At 40.8% G+C, this 25,434-nt stretch overlaps 2 protein-coding genes across 3 annotated transcripts; one reads left to right on the forward strand and one right to left on the reverse strand.

Annotated features, from left to right (window-relative positions):
- Positions 1-257: 257 nt before the first annotated feature.
- On the forward strand, positions 258-20,924 carry LOC121595565 (protein unc-79 homolog). 2 transcript variants are annotated; one of them, XM_041919624.1, is made up of 28 exons: positions 260-759; positions 946-1,065; positions 2,840-3,172; positions 3,704-4,212; positions 4,312-5,437; positions 5,520-5,662; positions 5,732-5,860; positions 5,930-6,025; positions 6,150-6,282; positions 7,195-7,242; positions 7,917-7,996; positions 9,127-9,244; positions 9,330-9,678; positions 10,210-10,382; positions 10,459-11,019; positions 11,159-11,230; positions 11,388-11,533; positions 11,788-12,600; positions 12,742-13,288; positions 17,072-17,472; positions 17,545-17,898; positions 18,017-18,195; positions 18,333-18,487; positions 18,551-18,882; positions 18,944-19,330; positions 19,398-19,576; positions 19,651-20,074; positions 20,144-20,924. In XM_041919624.1, the coding sequence occupies exons 1-28, from the start codon at positions 705-707 to the stop codon at positions 20,435-20,437; spliced, it is 8,256 nt and encodes a 2,751-aa protein (XP_041775558.1). In that variant the 5' UTR covers positions 260-704; the 3' UTR covers positions 20,438-20,924. The 2 variants fall into 2 exon arrangements, with proteins under 2 accessions (XP_041775559.1, XP_041775558.1); XM_041919625.1 differs by lacking the exons at positions 7,195-7,242; positions 7,917-7,996; positions 10,210-10,382; ... (12 more) ...; positions 19,651-20,074; positions 20,144-20,924 and having other exon boundaries at positions 258-759; positions 9,330-9,484.
- Positions 20,925-20,996: 72 nt separating this feature from the next.
- LOC121595566 (probable glutamine--tRNA ligase) lies at positions 20,997-23,661 on the reverse strand. Its single transcript, XM_041919627.1, has 2 exons — positions 22,016-23,661; positions 20,997-21,939 (listed from the first exon to the last, which is right to left on the reverse strand). The coding sequence occupies exons 1-2, from the start codon at positions 23,523-23,525 to the stop codon at positions 21,131-21,133; spliced, it is 2,319 nt and encodes a 772-aa protein (XP_041775561.1). The 5' UTR covers positions 23,526-23,661; the 3' UTR covers positions 20,997-21,130.
- Between the last annotated feature and the right edge of the window lie 1,773 nt (positions 23,662-25,434).

Raw genomic sequence — 25,434 nt, forward strand, 5'->3', positions numbered from 1 at the left:
TAATATAATATAAATTATAGTATTATAACATTCTTACTGTCTTTTTCCATCTTTGAGGTGTAATGATATTCCTCGCCATTCCAATGCGTTTCGAAATAGATGCACATGATACACAACTACATGCAAATCCCCATCTGGGAATGTGTACATTTTCCAGCATTCGTTTTCCAAATGCAATGTGCGCATGACTGATTGGAAGAAAAGTACAACTGACAGATAACTGGCCATACCTAAAAAAATCTGTCTGTAAACAGTTTGGAGATTTTTCACATCCACAGTTTTGTGCGAGAGCTGTCCGTGTTAACAAGGCAATTTGTATTTGGGCTGCAAAGGACATAAAAAAGAAGAAAAAAAAAACAGACTGCAGACCCTTTACGTAATCGCAATCAGAAAGGAAACGTGATACTATAAATGGTGCAAACTTTTGGCCCCTTTTCATTTAGTGCAGTTAATTCCCATCGCTTGATGCGATGTGATTCCGATACGGTGCAAACCTCCAATGGGAGGAATTATGTGGCAATAAAGTAAACATGTATAGGGAGTGGTCGAATCACTGAGTATTAAGCTACTATGGCGTTGGTTTAGATAATTTCGACCTCGGATCTGGAGAGCTCTGGTGTGGCTGGATGTGCTGTGTACAGTGAAGCAGAAGAATTTCGATTGTGTTTTGATATTTGTACACAGAATAGCGAAAATCTGTCCTAATGACGGGGAGCTTTCGGATACAACTAATCAATATGAATACCCGAAATGCAGCTTGTAAGTGCGAGAAAAAAGGAAGGGTTTGCTTTATTTATAGAAAGGGTCTCCTATAAACACAAACGCTTCCGTAGTATGATTGAATTTGTATTTGGAAGTGAAAATGTGGATCAATAGATTCCATGATCTTAGTTAGCCATGATCGAACTCATCGAGGAATCATGAACTGACTTCTATTTTTTTTAGTTCAAGCAAAGTTGCGGTGTCTACACGATTTCCACGTCCGACTATTGGCAAACCAAGCACCGGGACCAACCGGATCGGAAGTTGCCAACACTATCAAATACTTTTCCCAAACTTTACTAAGTAAGTGTTCCTGATAGTTCTCATTTTTTAAAGGTATGAAAATAATACAATATTAGAAATGAAATAATTTATAAGGATTGTATACTAAAAAAACTACCTAACACAGTAGAGCGCTGTTCATCTGTTCAGTACCTTTTATCCTGTTGTTTGTTTATCCATGCTGTCAGAGTCGACAGTACAATACGAAGGTGACGTGGTGTGCTGACAGGAAGATTAAACAACAATTGTCAGACCAAAAGACAAACACTATAATTCAGGACAAATTTAAGTTATTTTCCTTACACAAACTTGAAATCTGTAAATATGTTTCCAATTGTTGTTTCCATACAAAATCGTTCAACAAATAATTTCCCATAAAAACAATCAATGGGAAGTGCTCAAAATGGGTTTAAATGAGTTTTTAATATGAAAAAAAATCATTTTACTAAACATGAGTCAATGAATATTAGTATAGAATGCTCGTTTGTAACAAATATACATTTCAGGCCAGCCTAAATCAGATACCTACCTCTTTGTTATGCATTACACCTGATATGTACTGCGTTTTGAGGATACTTGTACTGTAGTTCTTTAAACCGCGTATCGGAATATCGTCTTCACATTAGTCTTCGATTAGTATACTCTTTGCTACAATTTTTTCTGGTGCACAAACAAAAAAAGCAGACCTGTATCTGAAAAAATATGAAAAACAAAGCATAGTAATTTTGTGTATTTTTAAAAGCTAAAGTTAGAGTTAGCCGGTCTCGTAGTACAGTCGTCAACTTGTACGACTTAACAACATGCCCGTCATGGGTTCAAGCCCCTAATGGGCTGTGTCGTCATACGTAGGACTGATTATCCTGCTATGGGGGGATTAATAAGTCACTTAAAGCCAAGCCCCCAAGTACAGTGGTACAGGCAGGCCTTGATCGACAACGGTTGTTGAGCCAAAGAAGCCAAAGAAGAAAGTAAGAGTTCTAGATTGAGGCCATGTAACACACATATGATGATCAATGGTACTTATACTAAATAACTAAATTTAATAAATTTCAGCACCATATTAGCTAACATTGTGAATCTATGTGGTCATTTTGTAAGGAATGGAGCCTTTCCGACTTTCAATCGACGTAATAAATCTCGTGCCGTTTTCGACATGTTTTCCGAGATTTTTCTTGTTATTATTGGCCATAGCTAAATTATGCTCACACACAACGACGTGTGAAGCAAGTTTTCCGTTAAATAGTCTAAAGAAAGGTCCAGGTCCAGATCCAGGTTGAAAATATGAGGTACTTTAGGTGACCGTCACTGTGCATGAATGAAGATAAGGTACAGGACAACACTGATAAGGTTTTATTATTTGCATCTAATTTAATAATATATGCAATATGCAAAGAAGTACGTGAAGTTAAAAAACTTTTCAAAATTCAGATGTCTGGAATTGATTAAATGTGCCTTGTATTCGATCAGTTACAGAAACTCATTTCGTTTTTTTTGTAACATGTCACAAATTAGTATACAGGATTCAAGGATGAAAGAAGAACATTATTTCAGATAGGTTTTTTGTCATGTTTTGTATAATTTATAGATATTGTGAGCTTTAAAGAAATTCTAAAAGTTTAAATTTAAGATTAGGTTAGAAGTAATTTGTATATTTGTGCATTTTCATCAAACGTTTTAAACCATTTCTTACTGTACAAATTAGCAGTAGGTGGAATTCTTATCTAGTTTTTCGTTCATGATTTAGTAATAAACTGAAAAAAACTAACAAGTATTGATTTACTTTATTCTATTGCAGCCGTATTGAAAGATGTTCCCTGTTCACCGTTGGAAATGATTAAAGACCCATCATTGGATCAAATTCGCATGTCCAGCTATCCTAACTTGGAGTATCAAAACCTCTACAATGCACTTACCATGCTATTAGATGTGGCGTCCAACATCCAGTCTGGGTTGCACCTTTTTGGAAAGGCGTTTCTTCAGTGTTTGGGATGCATACTGCCCTTTCTTGATAGAGATCTTATCGACAATCTTCCCTATCTAACTGCATCTAGCATATCTGTCCTGCCACCATCACTGCACCAGGATATCATCAACTATCTCTGTTACTATATTCTTCCGTTTACCATCAGTAAGTACGGTATTTAATGTATATGATTTGCTACGTTCTGCAGTGCGCGTGGTCATGAAGATAGCACAGCGACGTTTTTCTAGCGCCCTGTAGAAATATGGTACAGAGTTTTTACCGAAGCTATGTTGTGCTAACTTTGCAAGGCCATTCCAGAGGAAGGAAATGGACATGTTTCTTTCAGCTACCCAACAATGAAATGTTTAGCTGTACAGTGTACATTGCAAAACATTGTTCTTGTCACAAAAAGCTAATTTAAGCTCACCGCAAGTAAAACCTGTCGCTGTCCAAGTTCTGTAAAAAAGTCACCTGTTTTCTGGTGATGAAAAAAAGGAAAAATTAAACAAGCGTTTGTAATGCATTACTAATAGGATGTGTTAAAAATGTTTTTTTTTTGTATAAAGATGCGTTTTTCTAAGTTTTTGCTATTCAAATTTTGTATGGCTTTATGTTTGTTAAGTATTTCAATACAGTTTTCAATATGTTTGTCGTCTTTATTTTTGCCCCTCGAAATCAACGCATCGTAATGCGCAGCGCGCCAAAGTGACGACGATCAGGAATGCCACGCGTGCCAATCGGTATCGGCCGTCATAATGCTAGTGTTCCAGTACTCCACCAATCCAGCCCACCATTGTCAGCTACTTGAATGTTTGATGCGATTGAAGCACAACGTCGCCAAAGACCTTCTGTGTGTGATTGGGTATGGAACGGCGATGTCGCGCGCGTCTGCCGCCAAGCTGCTCTTTTACTACTGGCCCGCCTTCGATCCGAACCTGTTCGATCGGAAGGGTCTGCTCTGCAAGTTCACCAACGATCTGGTGCCATTCGTCTGCCAGCGAGAATCGTGCCCGAACGCGGGCAATGCAGAGGCTGTGAAAGTGTGCTACGACCACTGCATCAGCATTCTGTACGCGTCGGATGCGCCACCGCCACTGTATCTGTGCATCGAGTGCGCCAACGAGATACATCGCGATCATCGGAATCTTACTTTCGGCGACATTTTACATCCGATGCAGCAGGTATCGATGGTGTGCGAGAACAAAGTAAGTAAAACGTGCTTCAAGCCGTTCAAAGCCGTACCATTAATTAGTTAGTAATGTTCATAATAATTATTTCTCTCCACTTTGAAATTGAAATTTTAGAATTGCCGCTCGCACGAGAAATCTGCTGTATCGATCTGCTTTTCAAACGAGTGTGCCAGCTACAATGGCAACCATCCAATACGTTACTGTCTGCAGTGTCACGGCAATCGGCACAATAGCCGCCGTGGCATCGATCACATCGTTCATCGGAGCCTGCCACCGATGATGATGATGGATGCCGAGATGCAAACGTATCTGGTGGAGTCTGTAATCAGTCTTCTGCGCGAAGCGAAACCCCTTAACGTGGACTTTCGCAAGGACTCGTCAATGATGGAAACAAAAGGCAATGCTTCCGGACAGAATGGAGGTGGTGAGCAACAGGTCGACTATTTGACGCTCGAGGAGCGCCAACTGCTTGGACGGTACGGCATATGGCTACTGGTGGGGCGCTGCACACCAACGGTCGATACGCCGGTGGAAATTTTGGGCCGACTGTTGTCAATGCTCTTCCACTGGTTCCACGTGACTGCATACTCATACGATGGGCAAACAGAGAGTACGCTGGAAAAGTTGAAGCAAGATCACATATGCAGCTGGCTAAAGGAAGTACGCATCAGCCACTACAAAGAGTTTATTGATTGCTTGCTACCCCATCCACCCGAGTACTCCCGCGTCGGAGGACACTGGGATTCGTTAGCTTCGCGAACGTCCCATCTGAAGGAGGGTCTACAGCGGTTGATTTGTTTGATACCGTACGAAATCATTACGCAGGAGATCTGGGACACGGTAATGCCGCACTGGATGGAAGCAATTACGAACGATGTCCCGGAAAAAGAGCTGATCGAGCTGAAGATCGTACTGAACAAGATACTGGATGCGGAAATGTCACCGCTTGGGTTTGACGCTAGAGCTATGTACAATTTCGTAGCAATACGGTTCGAGAAGACGACTGCCAAGGTGCAGCAGCAGGCGCTCTATTGGTTGCAGAATTTGACCAAGTTGGAGATTGTCATTCCGTTACCGCAGCTCTTTGCGATGTTTGGCGACGGCGTACGTATCATGAAGCATGGAGTACAGGCAGAAATAAACAAATCCAAGGATTCCAGCCGTGGTGGATCGAGCGGTGGAAGCGGTACCAAATTCGCCAAAGAAAGAGAGTTACAACCACCTAGACGTAGTTCCATTTGTAAGTTCAGAATAAAAAAAATAAAAAATAAAAACAAAAAAACACTACATGATCGATGTGCCATAATTTTCGTCCTCTTCAGCTCCCGTGGTCGAGGATGAATCTGGCAACACATCGGCTATTTCTGACGACGAAGTGCCCATGAGCAAGTGCATGGAGTTTTCGACCGATGCCGAACACAATCTCACATGTTGTGTACTGATGTTAGATATTCTGTTGCGCCAGGTGAGCGTTTGCGCCACACATGGTTATACATTTTTTAAATTTGTCTTTTTCTCTGCTTTGGGATTTTAGATGGAGCTTCAGGAAATTGAGATGCATTCGGGCATTTACACGACCGTGGCCGACAACGTTTGCCGTTTGCTAAAGTGCATGGTAACAGCTGCTAATGTGGGCATGGGCAATCACAGCTGCCGGCTGATGGTAGGTTCTGTTTTGAATATTCGAAAACTGCTTTACAATAGAGTCTATTTTGTTGCATTCGTGTTAAAGGATTGCGCATACTGCGAAACTTCTGTCATGTGGCATCAGCTTTCGACCAAGCTGGTTCAATATCTAGCACCGGTAAATCCTGTTAACCCGCCCGATGTAAGTATCACCTGTTTCGATGTGTATGTGTAGCTGCTTATTAAGGCTAAATCGGCCAGCTGTACGGCTGTAGTGTTGGAGATTTCATTTTAAAACGTTACGATACTTTCCATATGCTTCACAGCCTCCGATGCAGATGGTGATAGATGATGAAAAAACGCGCAAGAGCCCACCAGAATTGGAAAAGGAAGCTAAATCAAACGAACGTGACATGTCTCTTTCGATGGCGCCTTTACACATACCGCTTGGGCCATTAGGTAAGGGTTCATTGATGTACAATTTATTTTACTTTTTTTGGTTATAACTTCTTCTTTTTACTTCCATTTACTTCCACACAAAGCTGTTTATTGAAACGTTTATGTTCGTACCATAATAGTTTTCAGCCTGCAGTATTGTTCAATTCATTGGAACAATTTGGCAAATTTGTACAATGGTTGAAATAGTGAAATATATAAAAGTGTAACCGAACTGCGCTGCTTGCAGTTTGGAGCAGCACATGCATTTGCACACATTTTTACACTCTAGGAACATTTTTGTTCTATACATAGATTCCTTGTAAATTTAGAGGACTGATCTCTGCACACTTTGGTACGCCTTTGTAGATGAAGTGATCGAATTTTCTTCATAGAAACTACAACTAACGAATTCTAAACATTAGTTAAGGCACAATGTATTGCTCAAATGTAGAGGTTTACGCTAGAACCGCTACAACCGCTTGGATGAAAATGATTCGAAATTATTTTCACATAATAAAATTTAAGCAAAAAATATGTGCAATTTAATATATTAAATTATATTAAAGCCTGATTTCCAAGTCAATGAAGCGATTATATCAATCCAATTTCCATTCCATTCAAGTAGTTTATTATACATAGTGAAATGCAAAGTAAACAAAAATGCCCGTAAACAACATAAATCAAACGACTAGAGTAGTTGTGTTTCGAAACAATAAAATATTCACGATATCGTTCATTCATTCCTAATGTACATGTGTATATGTCTCTTTTTCGTTTTTTTATATCAACCGACACACCAAAACAACCGACACACTCGTCTTATCAACACGTACACTTCACGACAACAACAAAAATTCAACAATACCAAAACAATACAAACATGTACAAAACAAAATACTTCAATTCCCAAAACCAAACCAAAAAAAATAAAAGTCATGCCTTCTATTCTTGATGATGCCGGAAAAGTCATTATAATGGCAGGTGAATGTCTTCCATAATTTCTTAAGTTTTCTATGCATTTAATTCGTTATTCAATGCCTTTACAATTCAAACGTTTAAACTATTTTATAGGTCAATTTTTATTACAACTATATTACCGATACATTAAATTTTGTATCCATCATAAAGGAGTTTATTGTATGGCAAAGAGAGCCTAGTTAATGTTAAATAATTATGGGTTAAATAATTATGCTTATATTTTTTGCCATTGTGTTGTGTTTATAGTAGTGTAGTGTTCGGTTTCAAAACATGTAGCACAATCGTTTGGTTGTCAGGGGTTTCGAAATTGAAAATCTCAAATTCTCGCTATTGTTTGTTGTTAAAAGAGAGTCAACTAACTATGCCCTACTCTACTATTTAGTGATATTTGTTCACAATTAGTATTCGAATAGACAAACGCTGGCTGGTAGTAATACTATGCATGCAACAGTAGGTAGCGTTAACCGGCTCTGGATGCAAGAGTTTGAGCCGTTATTAGAAACATTTCTCGCTTCGCTAGCTTTTAAAGCGCACTAAGAAAAAATGTAGCTTGCAGGACCGCTGACAAATAAAATTGAACCAATAATAATCTTTTCTTTGTTTGTTTCTTTCCATTTTTTTCTTCCCGTTCCTCGGTTCCAATTGTGTGCGTTGATCATCGTAACACTTACATTTAGGTCCAGTACCGGTAGCAGTTCCACAGCCGGAACCTCACTCGGTTGGTGGTGTATTAGTACATATGCCGCATGTTTGTTCTGTATGTATTATATTAACTGTCTTCTATCTTCTCTAATGCAATCATCATCACAGTGTATAAAACACACACACACACACACACACACACACACACACAACTAGCACATCTGTCGATCGATATGAGACCAAAAGTAGAGTATAATCGTTTGCTAACTGTTAGCGAGAAAATATTATTTGTTTTTGCTCAATTCATTAAAGGGTGGTGTATTATCGATGTTTTCGATTAGATGGATTTTTTTATGATGTTTTTACCATGCTAAAGCATAACTGCATAGGTAGGTGAAATGAACAAGAATTGAATTTGCGATTATCTAATTTTACGCAAAAATATTTCGTTCCCACCGCACATTTAGCATTGTTTTGTTACTTGTGGTGATAAAGTGGTATTCAGTACCAGAACCCATTGCCGTGGCCCACATTGTACCATATGTTTCGATCGACATTGTTTCAATCACATCTCTATATCTATAAAAATCTCGTGTCATTATCTATAAAATGAATTCTGAAAATTGATGAAAATACTAAATGTACTATAACTGCTAAACTATACAAACTGTGCATGATCTTAACTTTATGGAAGGTCTCTTACTTGTTTGATAAAATAGAAAATATTGAATGCTGTGAATCATTCATTGGTGTTTTTTTATCATTATTTATGTTCATTCACCGAGAACAGCGTTTAAACGCTCGTCTAAAGTTAATACAAAGTTTGCTTCATTTCTACCGTTCCACTGTGTCTCTTTAGTCGTTTCGTTATTTTTGTTGTTTTATTCCAAATCATTTTTGTTTATCTCTTTTGCGTCACCTCTTTGTGGCTAATTGTGTCATTTTAATTTCTGTGTTTTTCTTTACTTCTGTGTACGTGGTGTGTGAAACTTGTTGCGTATAATACCATACCTAAGATCAAGTTGAAATTATGACACAATCAAGCATGTGTCTGTGAGCGAGGAGTGAAAACGAGGTGTTAAATATATTTGAAACACATGTTATGTATCTAATCATGATGTAAATAATTGCTACGAGGTATATATGTACACATATACATATATACATGTATACATATATATATACACACATATAACACGCTCGCTACATGGATTAAGATCGTTTACGACTTTTTATTATGTTTAGATCATGACCGCCACGGTGGAAACAGTCTCGGAACAATTAGACCTGGCTGCAATAATACCTTCGGAAAAGGTGGTACCGGCGGTGGCACGATCTGTTACGTTGTCCGAAGCCGACGTCGGTAAGTATAGAATTTACCTTCTCGAGTCTAGCAGTCGAAAACTTAAATAATTGCTAACATTGTTTCACCACTGGTCTGGGTCTAGCTACTGCTACGGTGCAGATTGCGAAACCGAATGTGATTGGCGAAAGCAGCTCTGAAGGTGGCGGCCTTGATTCGGAAAATCTAGACGGATCCCATCCATTCGATGGAGACGAGGAGTTTTGGCACACATCGGTTGGAAAATTCAAGTTTTCCATCGACGCTCTGCCTCAGTCTTTACAGTTCATCTATCAACTGTTGAAGGAAATCCCAAACATCGACAAAGCTGATATACTATACTACGTACTGCAATGCCTGAACGTGATGGTCCTGCATGGCGATGCTTTCGTAAAGGCCGCTCGAGATAATCGGGGATTCTTCATTTGGTGTCAAGAGAATATGCTAATCAAAAAGTACGTATCTGCTGTACAACTTTTTCTTACGTTTTATTGCAACATTGTGTACACAGGGGGCGGAATACGCAAACTAAGCGCGCAAGGAAGCGCCGCGTGGTGCCCCGAAAAAGGGACTTCCTGCTCACATGTAAATTTGCTTCTTAATCCTGCTCTAGTTTACAATTCCTTTAGGGCCACCGTTTAGGGCCTTCACTCGTATTAATGTGCCACTGATTTTACACCATTGATTTATGCAGACTTTAACCATTCCTCATAATGTACAAGTTTGGAGAATTAATAATGTGATGTTTGGAAAAGTGGGTGCTTCCTAAGAGACAAGACGGCTTTTCTTGTTGATTTCGAGGATAAAAATATTATTGAACGGTTATAAAAGATGATCTTTAAGGATGCTTTTCTTATATTTATGCGTTACTGTAATCTTGGTCATCCAAAATGCTGTTCAAAAAATTGTTTAAAAAAATGTGTTAATAAAAGACGAACAATACTAACTCAAAAAAGCATTTGCTTGAAATTTTTATATACTTAAAGCTTGTGGGACCTGTGCACCGCTGCTCAGTCGCACATTTGCCAAGTAACTGTGCCAACTTTGCTGCACTGCATCACGCTTCCAATGGGATCAGATGTATTTTGGAAAGTAATCCAGGAAGCATTTCATGACGCCGATTGGAGAGTTCGGTTTGAGGCGGTAGAGCGTGTTACTGGTACGTTACAGAAAGATGTACTTAAACATTAAAAAAAAAGGTAAAATAGGGAGTAAATCCAATGCATGTATTGCAGTGATCACTCGATTCATGGACAGCACTCCTCTTCGGGCCGAGGTCAGCCTACAAACATCGCTAGCCACTGCGTTTTGCCATCTAATTGCGGCGTGCGATGATATCAACGTGCACGTGGCTCAACGTGCAACCTTATACCTTGGAACCATCCACGATTATGCCATCCAAGCACTGCTGTATTGTCTTGAAAGTCAGTTTGACAAGTTCATCGTAGACCGGCCTGTGGTGTTGCAATCGATCTATCAGCTACACAATTCGCTATCCGACCGCAAGGTACTCACGTGGGATTTTTTCTTAAACCGCTTTGATACGCTATTTGTGGAGGCGCAAGTAAACCTGGAACGGGCGGGAGACATTTCGTATTTACGCGATCTGCGAAACAGTGAAAATGGGAGCGAGATCCTTTCAATGAAGATAAACAAGGCCCGGGAAGCGTTGAGTCAGTCCGACACGACCGGAAGCATGTCAAAAACGCTAAGCGCTTCCTTTGGTACTAAATGGCCCTACAAGCGCACGATGTCCGCGCCAGCAACAATAATACCGCGTCAGGAATCAAAAATCGGTACGTTAGATTATTTTTTGGTTGCATTTACTTCTGTGCATCTTTGCACCCGTTTTGGCGTTGGCGCCAAGATTGTATCCACTTCATTACTAAAAGCATTCACTTTCCTATCACGTTCCTGTCGTCGCTTCATTTACAGAAAAAGAAAAAGTGTACAGCCGCCAAGTGTCTGCACCGATTTTGAAGAGGAAAAGCTCTCGTTTTGGGCTAGGTAAGGGATTGTGTGGAAGCGCAACCATGTGCGGAAGTGATAGCACGTGAACTGTACTCGTTTATACCACTTCCGATACACCTTTCGTATTCATCTGTAAGTTTTCCTGGTTGTGTTCGCTGACTGAAATCCTTCTACTGTGGTTGGTCTTTTGCAGATGGACACGTTCATTCGATCAGCGGTCAGAATGAAGATTTTCACATGGGAAGCCTGTATCGAGTGATCGATCTAGAAGAAGCGGACAAGGAAACGATCCACCTGCTTGTCTTCCTTCTGATGCAGTTCATGTCTCGGCCTGATCTGGTGAGCATGCGTTCAGTGTTATAGTGCATGCTAAAATATCGTCGTTCTTATTGATTCTGCTTTAACCGTTTTTTCGTTTCTTTCTGTTTTCTTTTTCCAATCGTTTTTAATTCTGGCACATGACTTCCTAACTCGATACCCTTTTTTTGTTGTTTCTTGATTCTCATTCGCCGCATTCGGAACTCGGATTTCATACCCGATGATAAACCCACACTCACTCACCGCGTGTATACATATATACGGACTGAACGCAGGCTTATCCCACGGATGAGAAACCACTGTTCAAAATTCAGTCCATCGTGCTCCGGCACCTGTATCTTCTTTTGGGCTACAATCAGGGGGAAAAGTTCTTCCATGTGTCGCCTGCCCGCCTGCGCTGCTCATCCGTATTCAATGCATTTATGGCCAATCTCCCGCAGGTGCTTGATCAGAACCATCAAATGGGTTGGCTGCTACTGCCAACCGTTATCCAGCTGCTGCTCTACGCTCCGAATCAGGCAAACGGAGGCTTCCTGCCGCCAGGAACGGCTAGCGGAGCAGATCAAAATCACCACAATAATGTCGTAACGTACAATTTTTCCATCTGGTATCTAGAGCCGCATGTGCGACGGAACTGGCTGATGTCGTTACTGGTCATTTTGTACAAGTACCAGTATAATCAGGCTTCCATGGCCGATCAGGTGCAGAATTTGATTCGTCTTGTTATCAATTCGCTGGATGCACAGTTTCACAAATGTCGACGTATTCCGACCACCATCATTATGGATTACTCTGCGACACGCTTACGCAATCAAAGTCAACCTTCGCTCGGCGCCACCTCGGAGCTGGGAGATGAAAAACGGACAACAAACGATAGCAGCCCACCGTACAGCCCGCTGCAAACTGCGACACTTTCAATGTATGGATGTGAGGAATCGTCCAAATGTCGCTCATCCAGAGGTAAGAGTGCTGGTGGTAGCAAGGCACGCAAGCATGCTGAGGTCGATGGAGACGACACAGAATCGGAGCTGGTCGTCATACCGGAGAGCGATGTGAGCGACAGCACAATTCAGGAGAGCAGTGTTCAGGTGCGTATGGGTCTTTCGTATTACCCTGATAGTCATGTAGATTTTAATTTTTTTTGTTGTTGTTGTTGTGGGATTTACTAGAAGGATACATAGTACCAATATTGTAAACAGGCATTCAAAAACATACTCTCTTTTCCCCAGGGATCGCTAGAGGATACGGCTAGCAATGACGACGATTCCAATGTATTAAAACTTGATACGGCAGGAAAGATGAAGGAAGGTCTCGCTAGTCTTAGTCGAACAAACTTGTCCATAATTTGCGGAGCTCCAAAAATTGCCCCAGTGGCACATACATCGCTGCCGACAAAATCGAAAAAATCTCAGCAACCTACTTTGTCGCTTGAACAAACAGATGCGGCAGGTAGCAGTAATGCTAACAGTAAGGATACCGAGGGAAAGGGTCCCACTGGTAATAAGACGGAAAAACCGGAGAAAACAAGCAGCAATATTTTCCGTATGCCGTCAGCCTTTCAAATGAACTCTCAAAAATGTTCCGTTCAGGAGGGCGTTCGTATGATGGTTACATCATCTATGCTAGGCCAACCGAAAGCACAAGCAATTTTAAATCCCTTTGCTAATGTGCAGAAAGCAATCGTCGTTACACAAAGCACCACCAGCAGCGGTAGCAGTGTACCGAATGGAGCAAAGGATGTACCCTCAAAAACAAGCCAATCGTGTGCTAAACAAGGTAAGAAAGGATAAACTGCATTAATATTAGTAGTGAAGCATTACAGGGTTGTCCAATTGAATAAATAACGTTTGCCATTGATCTCAACACCTTTGATTTCGATGGTACAGGGTTTTCCAATTGAATCAATAACATTTGGCATTGATCTCAACATCTTTGTTGTCAATGTCAATATTTTCCACGGCTTACTTATGAAAGCATCCATATTGTCAACCCATTTCCATTCGATGTCAACATTGGGGCCCTTTCCGTTTGAAGTTCGTAAGCTGAAATTTCAGCCTGCCAGCTCAAGGTCCTTGAAAGAGAACAGGTCGAAGCGCTTAGAGTAAATTGACAGAAAGCCATGGGAAAATTTTGACAGTTAAAGTGAACATTGTTTATGTTTAGCGATGGACGTTGCTATGGAGTGAATGAGAGTTTTGTTCAGCATTTTACATTCAATTTCTGTTAGAATATTTGAAGAATTAGAATCCAATTAGAATATTACATGACTGATACAATCCAAGGATCTCATTTATCATTCGTAGCCGGGTTATAAGTAAATGATGGTATGCATATTGTACCAGTGTGTGTCGATTGGATGTTTCATTTTACTCTCAGTGTTCAATTGAAAGTAAAAAGGACTTCTTTAACCCAGTTGAACATGTTAAACATTTCGTTTTTCCAGCAGGGCCGTTGCAAACGGTAGTGGTTTGTGGTCACGGAATGGCAAACAATGAAAAAGGTTATCAATGTTTCTGAATACAGAGTAGACTGCAATTACTTCTCCTTTATTGTCCAGAAGTGATTGACCGCAAGAAATTTAACCAATATAACCTTCCTAATAGTAAATTCGTCCACTTTTGCGCGTTAACTATTAGCCGTTTGTTTGTAAACACTTTTTCATGAAACTGTCAAAAGCGAGCTGAAAATCGCAACCTAGCAACGGGCTTTGCATCGACCTGTTCTCCTTAATAGATCTTGCTGCCAGCTGTTTGCATTGTATAGCAGTTTTCGAGCAGCTATCTAAGTGAGTATAATATACAGGTGGGCTTATCCCAAGGTGTATGAATTTAGAAGGCTGATTTTTATCGCTTCTGCTTCTGAATGAAGATTTTAAGAGTGTTTTGAGTACTCGTCAAGCCTCCAGAAAGCTCGTTGGAGCAAAAGTTTTCACTCGTTCTGTCAAAAAGTGATGTTCAAAATTGGTTATAAAAAAAAGCTATGAGACCACCTGGACTACATACACTTTGATTCTAGATTCCACCACGTGATCTCTTTAATGCACCTTGGGGTAAATGTAAACAACACCGTGTTTTCGAGGAGGTACTCGAATCTAATTCTAGCTTTGTAGCTAGAATAATCTAGACTGAAAATTGCAGGCTAGTTTTTTGTGTGGTTTTGTATGGAGTGTTTACATGTTTTCAGCCTCCAACTGTCAAACTCCATACAAAAAACTAACTAGAATCGTGAAGGGCCCCGATGAAAAAGTCAGTGGAAACTGAAGGAGTTACCGTACGGCCAAACAGGGTGAAATATATAGCGAAATGAACTATTCTGATAGGTGAAATATCTGACAGATACAGCTAAAGGTATAGGGGTGATACAACATCCGCTTTCGAAATTCACTTAAAAAGAATATATTTTTAAGCAGAACATTCCCTAATTGGAAAAAATGATCAATTGTTGAATGCAAATTGACAAAATACTTAATATTGAAGTTATTTAATAGATTTAGCTGCGGTTTTGTACACGTTATTTGTTTACATTGCACATCATCTGGTTGCTGTGATGCGTTATCTGACAGATATTTCGCCTGTCAAAAAGTTCATTTCGTTGTATATTTCACCTCATGTGGCCGCGCGGTTACATGGGACTCACCCCCATCAACTGGAACATATTGACAAAGTGATTGTAAGAACTACGGCGGTGATTCTTCGAACATGTAGCACTTTAAGAAGGTTCCTGAATCACCATAACTAACATCCGGTGCAAACTCATTAACATTAAGAAAACCGGCGAATGAGATTCATTCATTTTTTACCTTTGGCATTTGAATAGCCCGGGGCAGGTGAAAAGTTCCCAGCATATTGCTGAGAAGTTACAAAATTAGGATAATAATAATAATAACAATAATATGCATAATAATATTAATGCTTCCGTTACGAGAGCCGTATTAGCTATTGTATTATCGTCAACTTGTACGACTGAACAGCAAGACATGGGTATGGGTAAGCTCCCTATTTACCGTGCCGCCATACGTAGGACTATCCGGCTATGGGTAATCTATAAGTCACTGATCAATAAGTCAAAGTCAAGCTTATTAGTGGTACAGACAGGCCTTGACCGAAAACGGTTGCTGTGCCAAAGAATAAGAAGAATAACGAAAGGATTGAGGAGTCTTAAATTTGATGAAGTGGAGTTTTGCACGATACGTGAAACCAGCAATAATTGGATATACAGGCGTCCCCCGAGTTACGACCCCCTCGAGTTACGACGATTCGCAGATACGACGATTTTGATTTTGACAGTTAAAAGTTGTCATTGACAAGAAATTGATGTATTTTTTTGAATTTCTGGGCTGATAATCGTTATACACACATTTCCAAAGATTCCACAATTACCCTATCTTGAATATCTATATTGTGTACGGCTTTTAAAATATAATTATTACATTATCGAACATTATTTCAAATAAAATGCACGATATCATAAATTCCAACTCTTCAAATTCGGTTATAAACTTAGTATTCATAGATATTCGACATACGACTTTTTCGACTTACGCCTTGCTTTGGGACATTTTTTCGGTCCCAAATACAGTCGTATCTCGGGGGACACCTGTATTGACAAAATTAATTCTTTTTTAATAGTCTAAAACAGGGGTCTCCATACTTTTCAGCTCGCGGGCCGCATTGCTTCACAATCAACCTTGTTGAGGGCCATTTTGACGTTACCTTTAAAATGAGTGGAAGTTCAAATCTCGTTTTAATAAGAAAATACTATTGAAAGATGTAAAATTTCTGCAGGTTTCTTTTATTGAATATTGGTTTTCATCTTTTAAAAATAAAACAAAAATAATCATATAGAAAAAAGCTATTTAATTTAACATTAACCCAGTCCTCACGGGCCGCATCAAAGGCTCTTGAGGGCCGCATGCGGCCCGCGGGCCGTAGTTTGGAGACCCCTGGTCTAAAATAACAATATAACTTTAAGACTTCCGTGGACGTGATGGTTGAAGTATTTTGCTTGAGGCAGAGGCACAGTTGCTTTGACCATTCGTATTAACCCGCCTTGAGCTGTAATTTAAAAAAGCAGTGCTATACAAAATTCCGATTGCGTCAACTCTTTGTTCTTGCTAAAGTATCAAAAATATAAGTACAATCATGTAACGTGCGCTAATGACATGCAATGCAGAGAACCCACGCATAACAAGATTAATCTGTTCCAGAGACTCACATATTATATTTATATCAGAAGGAAAATAGATGTTTCCATGTGCCAAGTCAATGTTAGAATGAAGAGATTGTATTATCACTTTTAAGTCTTTTTTATCACTTTTAAGCGAAAAAGAGTCCAATCAATGTATGAAATAATTAAAAAAAAAACAATGAAACAAGAACTGAATGGATGTTGCTGATTGCTGGACGACATTTTAATCGTAAAATTTAACATCTGAGCAGTAATTAGATTTGAATATTAAGCGAAACTTTCTCTTAGATAGTACTCTTAAGGGTCCACTGAAATATAAATATAAAATAACGTAACTTCAACTACAAAAATATGTTTCTCTTTTTTGAACAGATGAATCTCTAGGTTGCAGGAAGACAACAAACACAACGAACACAAAGTTGGATTCTGAACAAACGAGCCGGGCACCTGGTACAGATCCTCACACATTCAAGTTATCTTGCGAACGATCCAGTGCTACATGTGTACAACCAACGGATATTAATGAGCGCAACTCTCCGGTGTATGATCCTCTAGCAGAAGCCACTAAAACATCAAGCTGCCCTGTTTCCGCTATTCCCGCTGGATTAGGTAAAAGCTACCTACAACAAATACCAATTCCAACGCCGGAACGATTGCTACCAATCGGGCAGTATGCAACAGAGAGCGTAAGCACTATTGTGGAAAGAGTACGGGAAGGATTGGCGATTCCAGAAGGAACGAGCTCCAATGAAACCACTGATGATCGATCCGATGTAAGTAAATGTTGTGTAATATCACAACAGCATGTTAGCCTTATTAATTATGATCTTCCTTCCGCGCATTAGAGTGCTGCCAGCTGTTGTCACACACGAGATATATCGTCGTCATCTCCAAGAAAGCTAACGAAGCAGAGTGCCCTAGAATCTCCACCCCAGGCCCTGGATAATGAGAATGGGCCTGCAGGAACTAGTATTAGCAATCCTTATGCTTCGCACGGTTTGCCAGAAAGAGAATTAATGACATCGGATGGCATTAATAAAGAGATCCAACCACCTCAGAAATATTCTAAAAGAACAAAAGTGTTTAGTGACGGTTCGAAGGACACACGTGTAAAGTATGCTGGCTCCTGGGCTCCTGACACTAAGGATGATGGATCAGAAATTGATGATCCTGAGAGCTCATCTTGTCCGGAAAAATCAGTAAGTAGATATACAAAATAGGCGGACCAAGGATCCAATCCTATTAACATGGTTAGGTTGCAAAATTGGAACATGCTGTATTCATACTTACACCTTCTACTGTTTCTTACATTTGCAGAGTAGCCTGCGGATTGGTGATGAGTGTATCTGTCACCGCTGTACAGAGTGTGGAGCGGTGAAAGAGGAGTATACAGATGAAGAAATGGGCATAATGTTAATCGTGCTTGGTACCTTCATCCACCGGGAACCTTCTCTAGGAGCACCGTTCTTACCGGAAATACTAACTATCGTCTCAAGGTACGTTACATGTATTTATTGTACAATTAATAGCCCTCTAGCATTAGCTCTGCTTTGACAGAAGGTATTGGAGGAATTATGTTCGTGATTTGCAACTGTGTTACGCAACGAGATTATTGTATGTTTTTATCTTCCAGAATTTCTTTACACCCGACATTTCCATGGCGTTGTGAAAGCTTAACTCATTTGCCAGGTGGTTCACAATCAGTTGCACACCAGTTCATTCGATGTGTTCTGCATCAGCTTGCTCCTAATGGCGTATTTTATCAAGTTTTTTTAACCCAGAAAGATGGTAAGTATGCATTTTCGCGAACAGTCTAAACCTGCCTACATTCAACTTATCGATTTGGCACAGAAACAACTCGTAAGCGATTCTATCGAAGTGTGTCCAACAGTTTGAACGATTTCTCCGAGCTGAACCCAACAAGCCCAATACAAATGCTTGCCGAAACGCTGAATGCAAAGAAAACACTCCCAACGGATCTATTGCCCGTGATCTTCCGCAATCTAGCCGAGTATTTACAGTGTGTTCCGATTGACTGTATAGCAGGCAGCGTATGGTTACCAGTGATACAAGCTCTGGACAGTTTGCTTCGTCGGGTTATATTGATACTAGGTAGCATCAGTGGTTCCGAGCATCTGCTTGACATAATCGTAGCCGTACTAAAAGTACCCCAACTGTCTAAGGTAAGGTCATTTGGAAATACCAAAGATCATTCAATTCAAAAACTATCGTAACATTTTTCAGAGCATTTTGGAACCATTTTCTAAAATCATAAGCTACGCCATACAAAATCTTCAATTGACGCAGAGAGTACTCGTTGAAATTTGCAGCTTGAGTGGACGAGCTTTTGCCAAAGAGCGTGATAAGCTGTACCTTGGACGGCAAATCGTTTTTGATCTAGTGCAAGCACTCAAGTTCAAAATCAATGTACCGGATAACAATCTGCTGCTTTTGGTAGGATTTTTACTACAAGACGCTGGTGGAATTCTGCCAACAGGTATTATTGGAGACATTTCTACCGGCGAATCGTTTGTTCATGCGAACTGCAATATTTCTGAATGCATGAGACAACCCTATCTTAACGATATTCTAGAGTTCTTGGCCGATTTTCATACACTGAGTAAAATTAAGGTAATCGTTTGTTTTTTAATTGCATCATTTAAACATGTCTTATTAGCATAAAACGTAATAATTTTAGAATTTGAAAGCGTCAAGCACCACCCCTGGCTTGTGCGAAGACACAATAGGTGGGGTACTAAAGGGTGCAATCGCACAGTATCTTGCACTTGAGATGTCGCGTGGCAATTCAAAGGATAGCCGAACCGTTTCAAAATATCTACCATGGTTGAATAATGCACCATCATCTTTACAACAAGGGTAAGAATAGTTCCATATATTATTTTATATACTGCAAAAATTGAGTGGATTGACCTGTTTGTTGTTCCACACAGTCCAAAAGAATTCACAGAGTGCGTTGGTCACATGCGTTTGCTCTCCTGGCTACTGATGGGTTCACTAACGCACACAGCATTGATCGTGCGCCGTATAGGGGCTGGTACAACAGCACCGCATCAAACTCACTTGCGGAACAGTGCCCTCATTATCCAACCCGTGCCACAAGAAGCCAGTTGTCATATTGCCGATCATGTGCAAGTAATTTTTGCTGGATTTGCAGAACAGTCAAAGACGTCCGTGCTACACATGTCGTCATTGTTTCATGCTTTTACTTTGTGCCAATTGTGGACGGTTTATCTTGAGCAAGTGGCAAGTTTGGCAGCAATTTCATCGGAAGCATATAATACCACTCTTAGTGTTCTATTTGAATTTTGGGCGAAAGTCACTCCATGCATCTTGCAACTAGTGTCGCACTCAAAGGTAAACGAATATTAATCAATGAAAAAACACTTTAATCAACTACCTTGCTCCTATCTCTCCTATATACAGCTTTCAGAGAGCGTAAACCTTCATTTCTTGGGTCTTCTGGAATCGCTGAAGGAAACTAGATCCACGATACTGGCGAAATTGCTGCCGCTTTGGACACCGGTACTTTCGTCTAACACGCAACTGTCCGGTACGCTGCACGTGCGCTTGCAAAACTGTCGCGATGCCGTTCCTAATATTGAGGAACAGGATTTCCACGCATCGGAAGCTCTACTGAAATGGCTACAGCGTCTTCAGTTCAAAATGGGCCAAATAGAACTGCAATCATCTACGGCCACTCAATTCTATTCCATTTAAGGGCATTTTGTTAGTTTGTTTGTATTCATCTCTTGCTTGCCTAATGGTAGACTTATGTTCCCACATAAGCAAATAGTCAGTTTATGCGATATCCGTATCCGGGAGGGAATCGATCCATCTCCGTACTAATATAATGTGTTTATAATTGTGTTGCCAATTAAACCACTAATAATTCACGAATGTGTCTATAATTTGAACAGGCCAGCTTGGATATGTTTGTTATTTTTTCACTTCGATAGAGTGCTACCATTCTAATGATATTCTACCGTAACAGTACGCATTGCAGATATTACAAAATGTTAATCTTAAACTTAGACAGAAATTTTGAAACGGAAAAGCGGTGTTGAAAATATACACATTAGCATGAATGTCTATGTCGCGTGATTGGAAAATTGGTAGTAAACCAATGTCGATATTGTGCAACTTGCAAACGATATTAACAAATAAAAAATGTGCTGATGAAAGTTTACAAATGCTTACCATTAAACTGACGCTTGTAATATTCATCACTATAATTAATTATTATGCAGAGGGCAAAAAAAAAACTCCACTCCAAGAATCACTTCACGAACATTTTTCTTTTCTTTCTGTTATTGTAGCATTCACCACATGCAAACATCTCCATCACTGGTTTAATATTTGCTCCAATCGTATCATAATGAATGAAGATTGAAACGGGCTTGATTTGTCAATCTAAATATTTTTGCCAGTATCTTCTTTAAGCGTGACGGTACGATTGAAAACAAGCTGTCCGTTTCTGCTATCCGGATCCACGGAGAAGTAACCAATGCGTTCGAATTGATATTTATCGTACACTTTACTGTTCATGACATGTGCATCGACATAGCCGCACAGTGAACGAATCGTGTCCGAAGCACAGTCGCTCAAAAACCCATTGGGAACATCGTTACTGTCTTCTGGGTTCTTGTGCATAAACAGCTTCTCATACAAACGTACCTCTACTGGACAGGGTTTGACTACCCAGTGTACATACGCTTTAGGTTTTTCGGTTGCAGTACACGGTTCTATGCGACATACTAGTTCCTCGACGGTGCCCGATTTTCGAACAACACTTTCTACTCTAAGCATGGAACCAATGTATTTCAGTCCAACCGGCTGTCCTAGCGTTAGTCGACGGAAAGATTTGTCAGCATTTTCCATGAAATCGGTTCGCTCTATATATACAACACGATCGAACCAAATCATGTGCTCGCCCTTCTCCGGCACGTTTGGAAAATTGGGCACTGATAGTTGAATTGGCCCTTCATGCGGATAATCAAGTATAGTAATCTTTAGAGGTTCTAGTACTGCCATTGTACGTGATGCTGTAAGATTCAATACATCTCTGGCAGACGCTTCCAGTGCAGCAGGATCAATGGACGTTTGGGCACCGGTGAGACCCATCTGGGCACAAAAATTGTTGATTGCTTCGGCTGGATAACCCTTGCGTCGTAAAGCAGACAGGGTGAATAATCTAGGATCATCCCAGTCGTTAACAATATCTAAAAAAAAAAACAGACAAATGACCAAATCATACACATTTTTTCACGTCATTGTACCTCGAATATTTAGTCTTACTTTCAGTGATCAGCTTGTTGATTTTACGCTTAGAAACTACGGTGTAGTTAACATTAAGCCGCGCATATTCCCATTGCACTGGGCAGTATATATTGAGTGCATTACAGAGCCAATAATACGACGATCTTCTCGATTGGAACTCCTTGGTGCAAAGCGAATGGGTGATATCCTCCAGACTATCGCACAAACAATGTGTGTAGTCGTACGTCGGATAGATGCACCACTTTGTTCCGGTCCGATGGTGTGGAATAAACTTGATCCGGTAAGCTACCGGGTCCATTTTTCCCTCCTCCAGCGTGATTTTCATGCGTAATGTTGCCGCACCTTCATCAATTTTCCCATTTTTCATGTCTTCGAACAGCTGCAGGCTTTCCTCGATTGGACGATTACGCCACTTGGATGGTTCGGTTGTAAATCCCTTCATTTGATCAGCAGTTTGATGACACACGTAAGCCATATCTTTTCTTATGAGCTGCACAGCAAATTCGTACAACTGTTGGAAGTAGTCCGAAGAGTATGTAATTTTGAATGGCTTATAACCGAGCCATTCGACAATGTCGCGTATGCCTTTAACAAATTTTTCCTCTTCCTTCTCGGGATTGGTGTCATCGTAGCGAAGGAAGCAGATGCCATCGTTCGCTGCCGCGTAAGCAAAGTTGATGTTGATAGCTTTAGCGTGGCCAATGTGCAGAATTCCATTCGGCTCAGGGGGGAAGCGAGTACGTACTTTGCCACCAGTTCGCTGTAAATGTTCCTTCAAGAGACGTTCCGTATCGGGAGTAATAATATACCCATCAGTTTTGAAATTTTCGCCTGGACGATGGAAATCGACATTACGCATCAGATCAACCATCGTTCGAGGGCCTTCTGGTCGATTATTAGCATTGACGGCTGATGGTTCAACGACAGAAGTTGCTTTCGGTGCAGTATCTGAGGCTGGGGTTTCCCGACGTTTTTTACCCACTTTCTCCCCATCGGCATCCGTTTTGGGGCCAAGTAAATCAAACATTTGCACATCCACCTCACTTTTAAGGCCTTTACCATCCACCCATGGCAAAGCACTTCGAATTTCGCTCAACAATTTTCCGACATTAAAACGATAACGTTGGTCGATGATATCGTTACGATATTTGGCAACGGTTATTTCAACCGCCCGCTCGATTTCTTCCGGTGTCACAACTACTCCCACACCGCAAGCCGCATCGAAAGTAGCTTCGTCGATAGTAGCTTTCGTCACGTTAGCCAGAACATATTCCAGTGCTGTGTCAACACGTAGACTAGTGTCCAAACTGTGATCCAAAATTTTTCTTACTATAAGTTCCAAATGGTGAGCCGTCTGCGGTTTTATCTTTGAGCATGCCTGAAATAGCAGCGGTTTTTGTGCTGAACTTAACTCGACACCCGGCGGGACGTAAGAGAAGGCACGTGTAATTGTGCTAGTAAGGGTTGCGTTTTTGAGAGTTTCCTTGATTTTTTGCTCATTTAGACCGAGAGAATTGAGATGTTCCATTGTGATACACTATTGTTGTATCTGAAAATAAGATTTGTGTATAAATCTGGATTGTTAATTAAAACTAAAACAAAAGGAAAAATGTTGCTAGCGCGAACACGTATGATGAAATAAGTGACAGTGAACGGTATTACCTTTTTCTATACGGCACTGCGAAAATCGAAAACCGTAGACATTTTCAGGGTGACCAGATTAACTGAAACACTGACCATAGGGGAACGCTGATTTTGTCGCTCTCTTTAGGCCCGTGTCTGTGCTCCATCGCATGCGATTTTATCGCACGTGCTGTCAAACGCTTTTTCGTATAATATTGCGATTATTTATAATATAATATAATATTGCGATAAACGAGGCAAAGACCAAACTGATGGTGGCAACATCAGCGGACCTACCAATAAATAATCCGAATCTACGTAGGTGTGACGTACAGATAGGTGAACGCACTTTTGAAGTCGTCCCACAATTCACCTATCTTGGGTCAAAGGTCAGCAACGACAACAGCATGGAAGCTGAGTTGCGCGCAAGGATGCTGGCTGCCAACCGGTCATTCTACAGCCTGAAAAAGCAGTTTACCTCAAAGAACCTGTCGCGACGGACGAAGCTGGGACTATATAGTACCTATATAATACCAGTACTCACATACGCCTCTGAGACATGGACACTGTCCAAATCTGACGAAACCCTCTTAGCCGCGTTCGAGAGGAAGATGCTCAGAAGGATACTTGGCCCCGTATGTGTGGAAGGACAATGGAGGAGCCGCTATAATGACGAGCTATACGAGATGTACGGCGACCTCACTGTCGTACAGCGTATAAAGCTCGCCAGGCTCCGGTGGGCTGGCCATGTTATACGCATGGAAACGGACGACCCAGCCCGTAAAGTCTTTTTAGGCCGTCCACAAGGACAGAGGAGGCGTGGTAGGCCCAAATTGAGGTGGCAAGATGGCGTGGAGGCGTCCGCCATTAAGGCCGGGATAACGGACTGGCAGACGAAGGCGCGAGACCGTGAGCGGTTTCGGACACTCCTGAGGCAGGCCAAGACCGCAAAGCGGTTGTAGTGCCGGATAAGTAAGTAAGTAAGTAATTGCGATTATTTGGATGATTTTAATAATATAACGATTATGAAAAATTAAGTTGAGATTGTTCCTACAAAACACCACACATTTAGTTTGACCGATAAAATCGGATGCGGCGTCCGACGAAATCAATTTTTTTTGATTCCGTCGTACGACGAAATCGCACGTCCGACGTTATCTGTCAAATCCCATATAAAATTTTGACAGGCCTTCCGATAAAATCGCATCCGATGGAGCACAGACACGGGCCTTAGTAAAGTGGAGCGCCGTTTATCCGGGCTTATCGGGACTCGACCTCGCCCGGATGACTCGAATAACACGGATAATGAGTCGTAGTATATATTTTATTACAAATTTTAGGCCGAAAATACACGGACAGGAATTTCGCGGCCGCGGAATTTCGCTTGCTAAAAAATGTATGGATATGACAGTTCGAGAAAGTTGCCATTGACACTTTTTATATGGGTTTGACAGCAGGCGGAATTCCGCGGCCGCGAAATTCCGGTCCGTGCAAGGACCGTAAAGATATCAGGTCAAGTTATAAGCCCGTTTTGACAGCTAGGTGGAAGAAGAATCAACGAAGAAAACTGACAGTTAGTTTTCCGCGTTTGGCGAACGCTTCAAGTTCTCGAAGGAAAATTTCCATTTTAAATCACGGGCTGTGTTCTAATAAATTAAAATATTCACCCAAATTGATCTCCACCAAATATTGACCATGCAAAACGTAAACAATCCATCAATACATATACAGGTGTCCCCCGAGATACGACTGTATTTGGGACCGAAAAAAAGTCCCAACGCAAGGCGTAAGTCGAAAAAGTCGCATGTCGAATA

Source organism: Anopheles merus, chromosome 3R (assembly GCF_017562075.2).
Source record: "Anopheles merus strain MAF chromosome 3R, AmerM5.1, whole genome shotgun sequence".
Lineage (NCBI taxonomy): Eukaryota > Metazoa > Arthropoda > Insecta > Diptera > Culicidae > Anopheles > Anopheles merus.

Bases quoted from the DNA above. Each gene is read 5' to 3' on its own strand.
- LOC121595566 (XM_041919627.1), bottom strand. From the start codon at position 23,525: ATGGAACATCTCAATTCTCTCGGTCTAAATGAGCAAAAAATCAAGGAA. The intron at 21,940-22,015 runs GTAAGACTAAAT...TTTTTTTTTTAG, and splicing joins CAACAAGCTGATCACTGAAA to ATATTGTTAACGACTGGGAT.
- LOC121595565 (XM_041919624.1), top strand. From the start codon at position 705: ATGACGGGGAGCTTTCGGATACAACTAATCAATATGAATACCCGAAAT. The intron at 11,231-11,387 runs GTAAGGGATTGT...GGTCTTTTGCAG, and splicing joins AAGCTCTCGTTTTGGGCTAG to ATGGACACGTTCATTCGATC. The intron at 19,331-19,397 runs GTAATCGTTTGT...TAATAATTTTAG, and splicing joins ATACACTGAGTAAAATTAAG to AATTTGAAAGCGTCAAGCAC.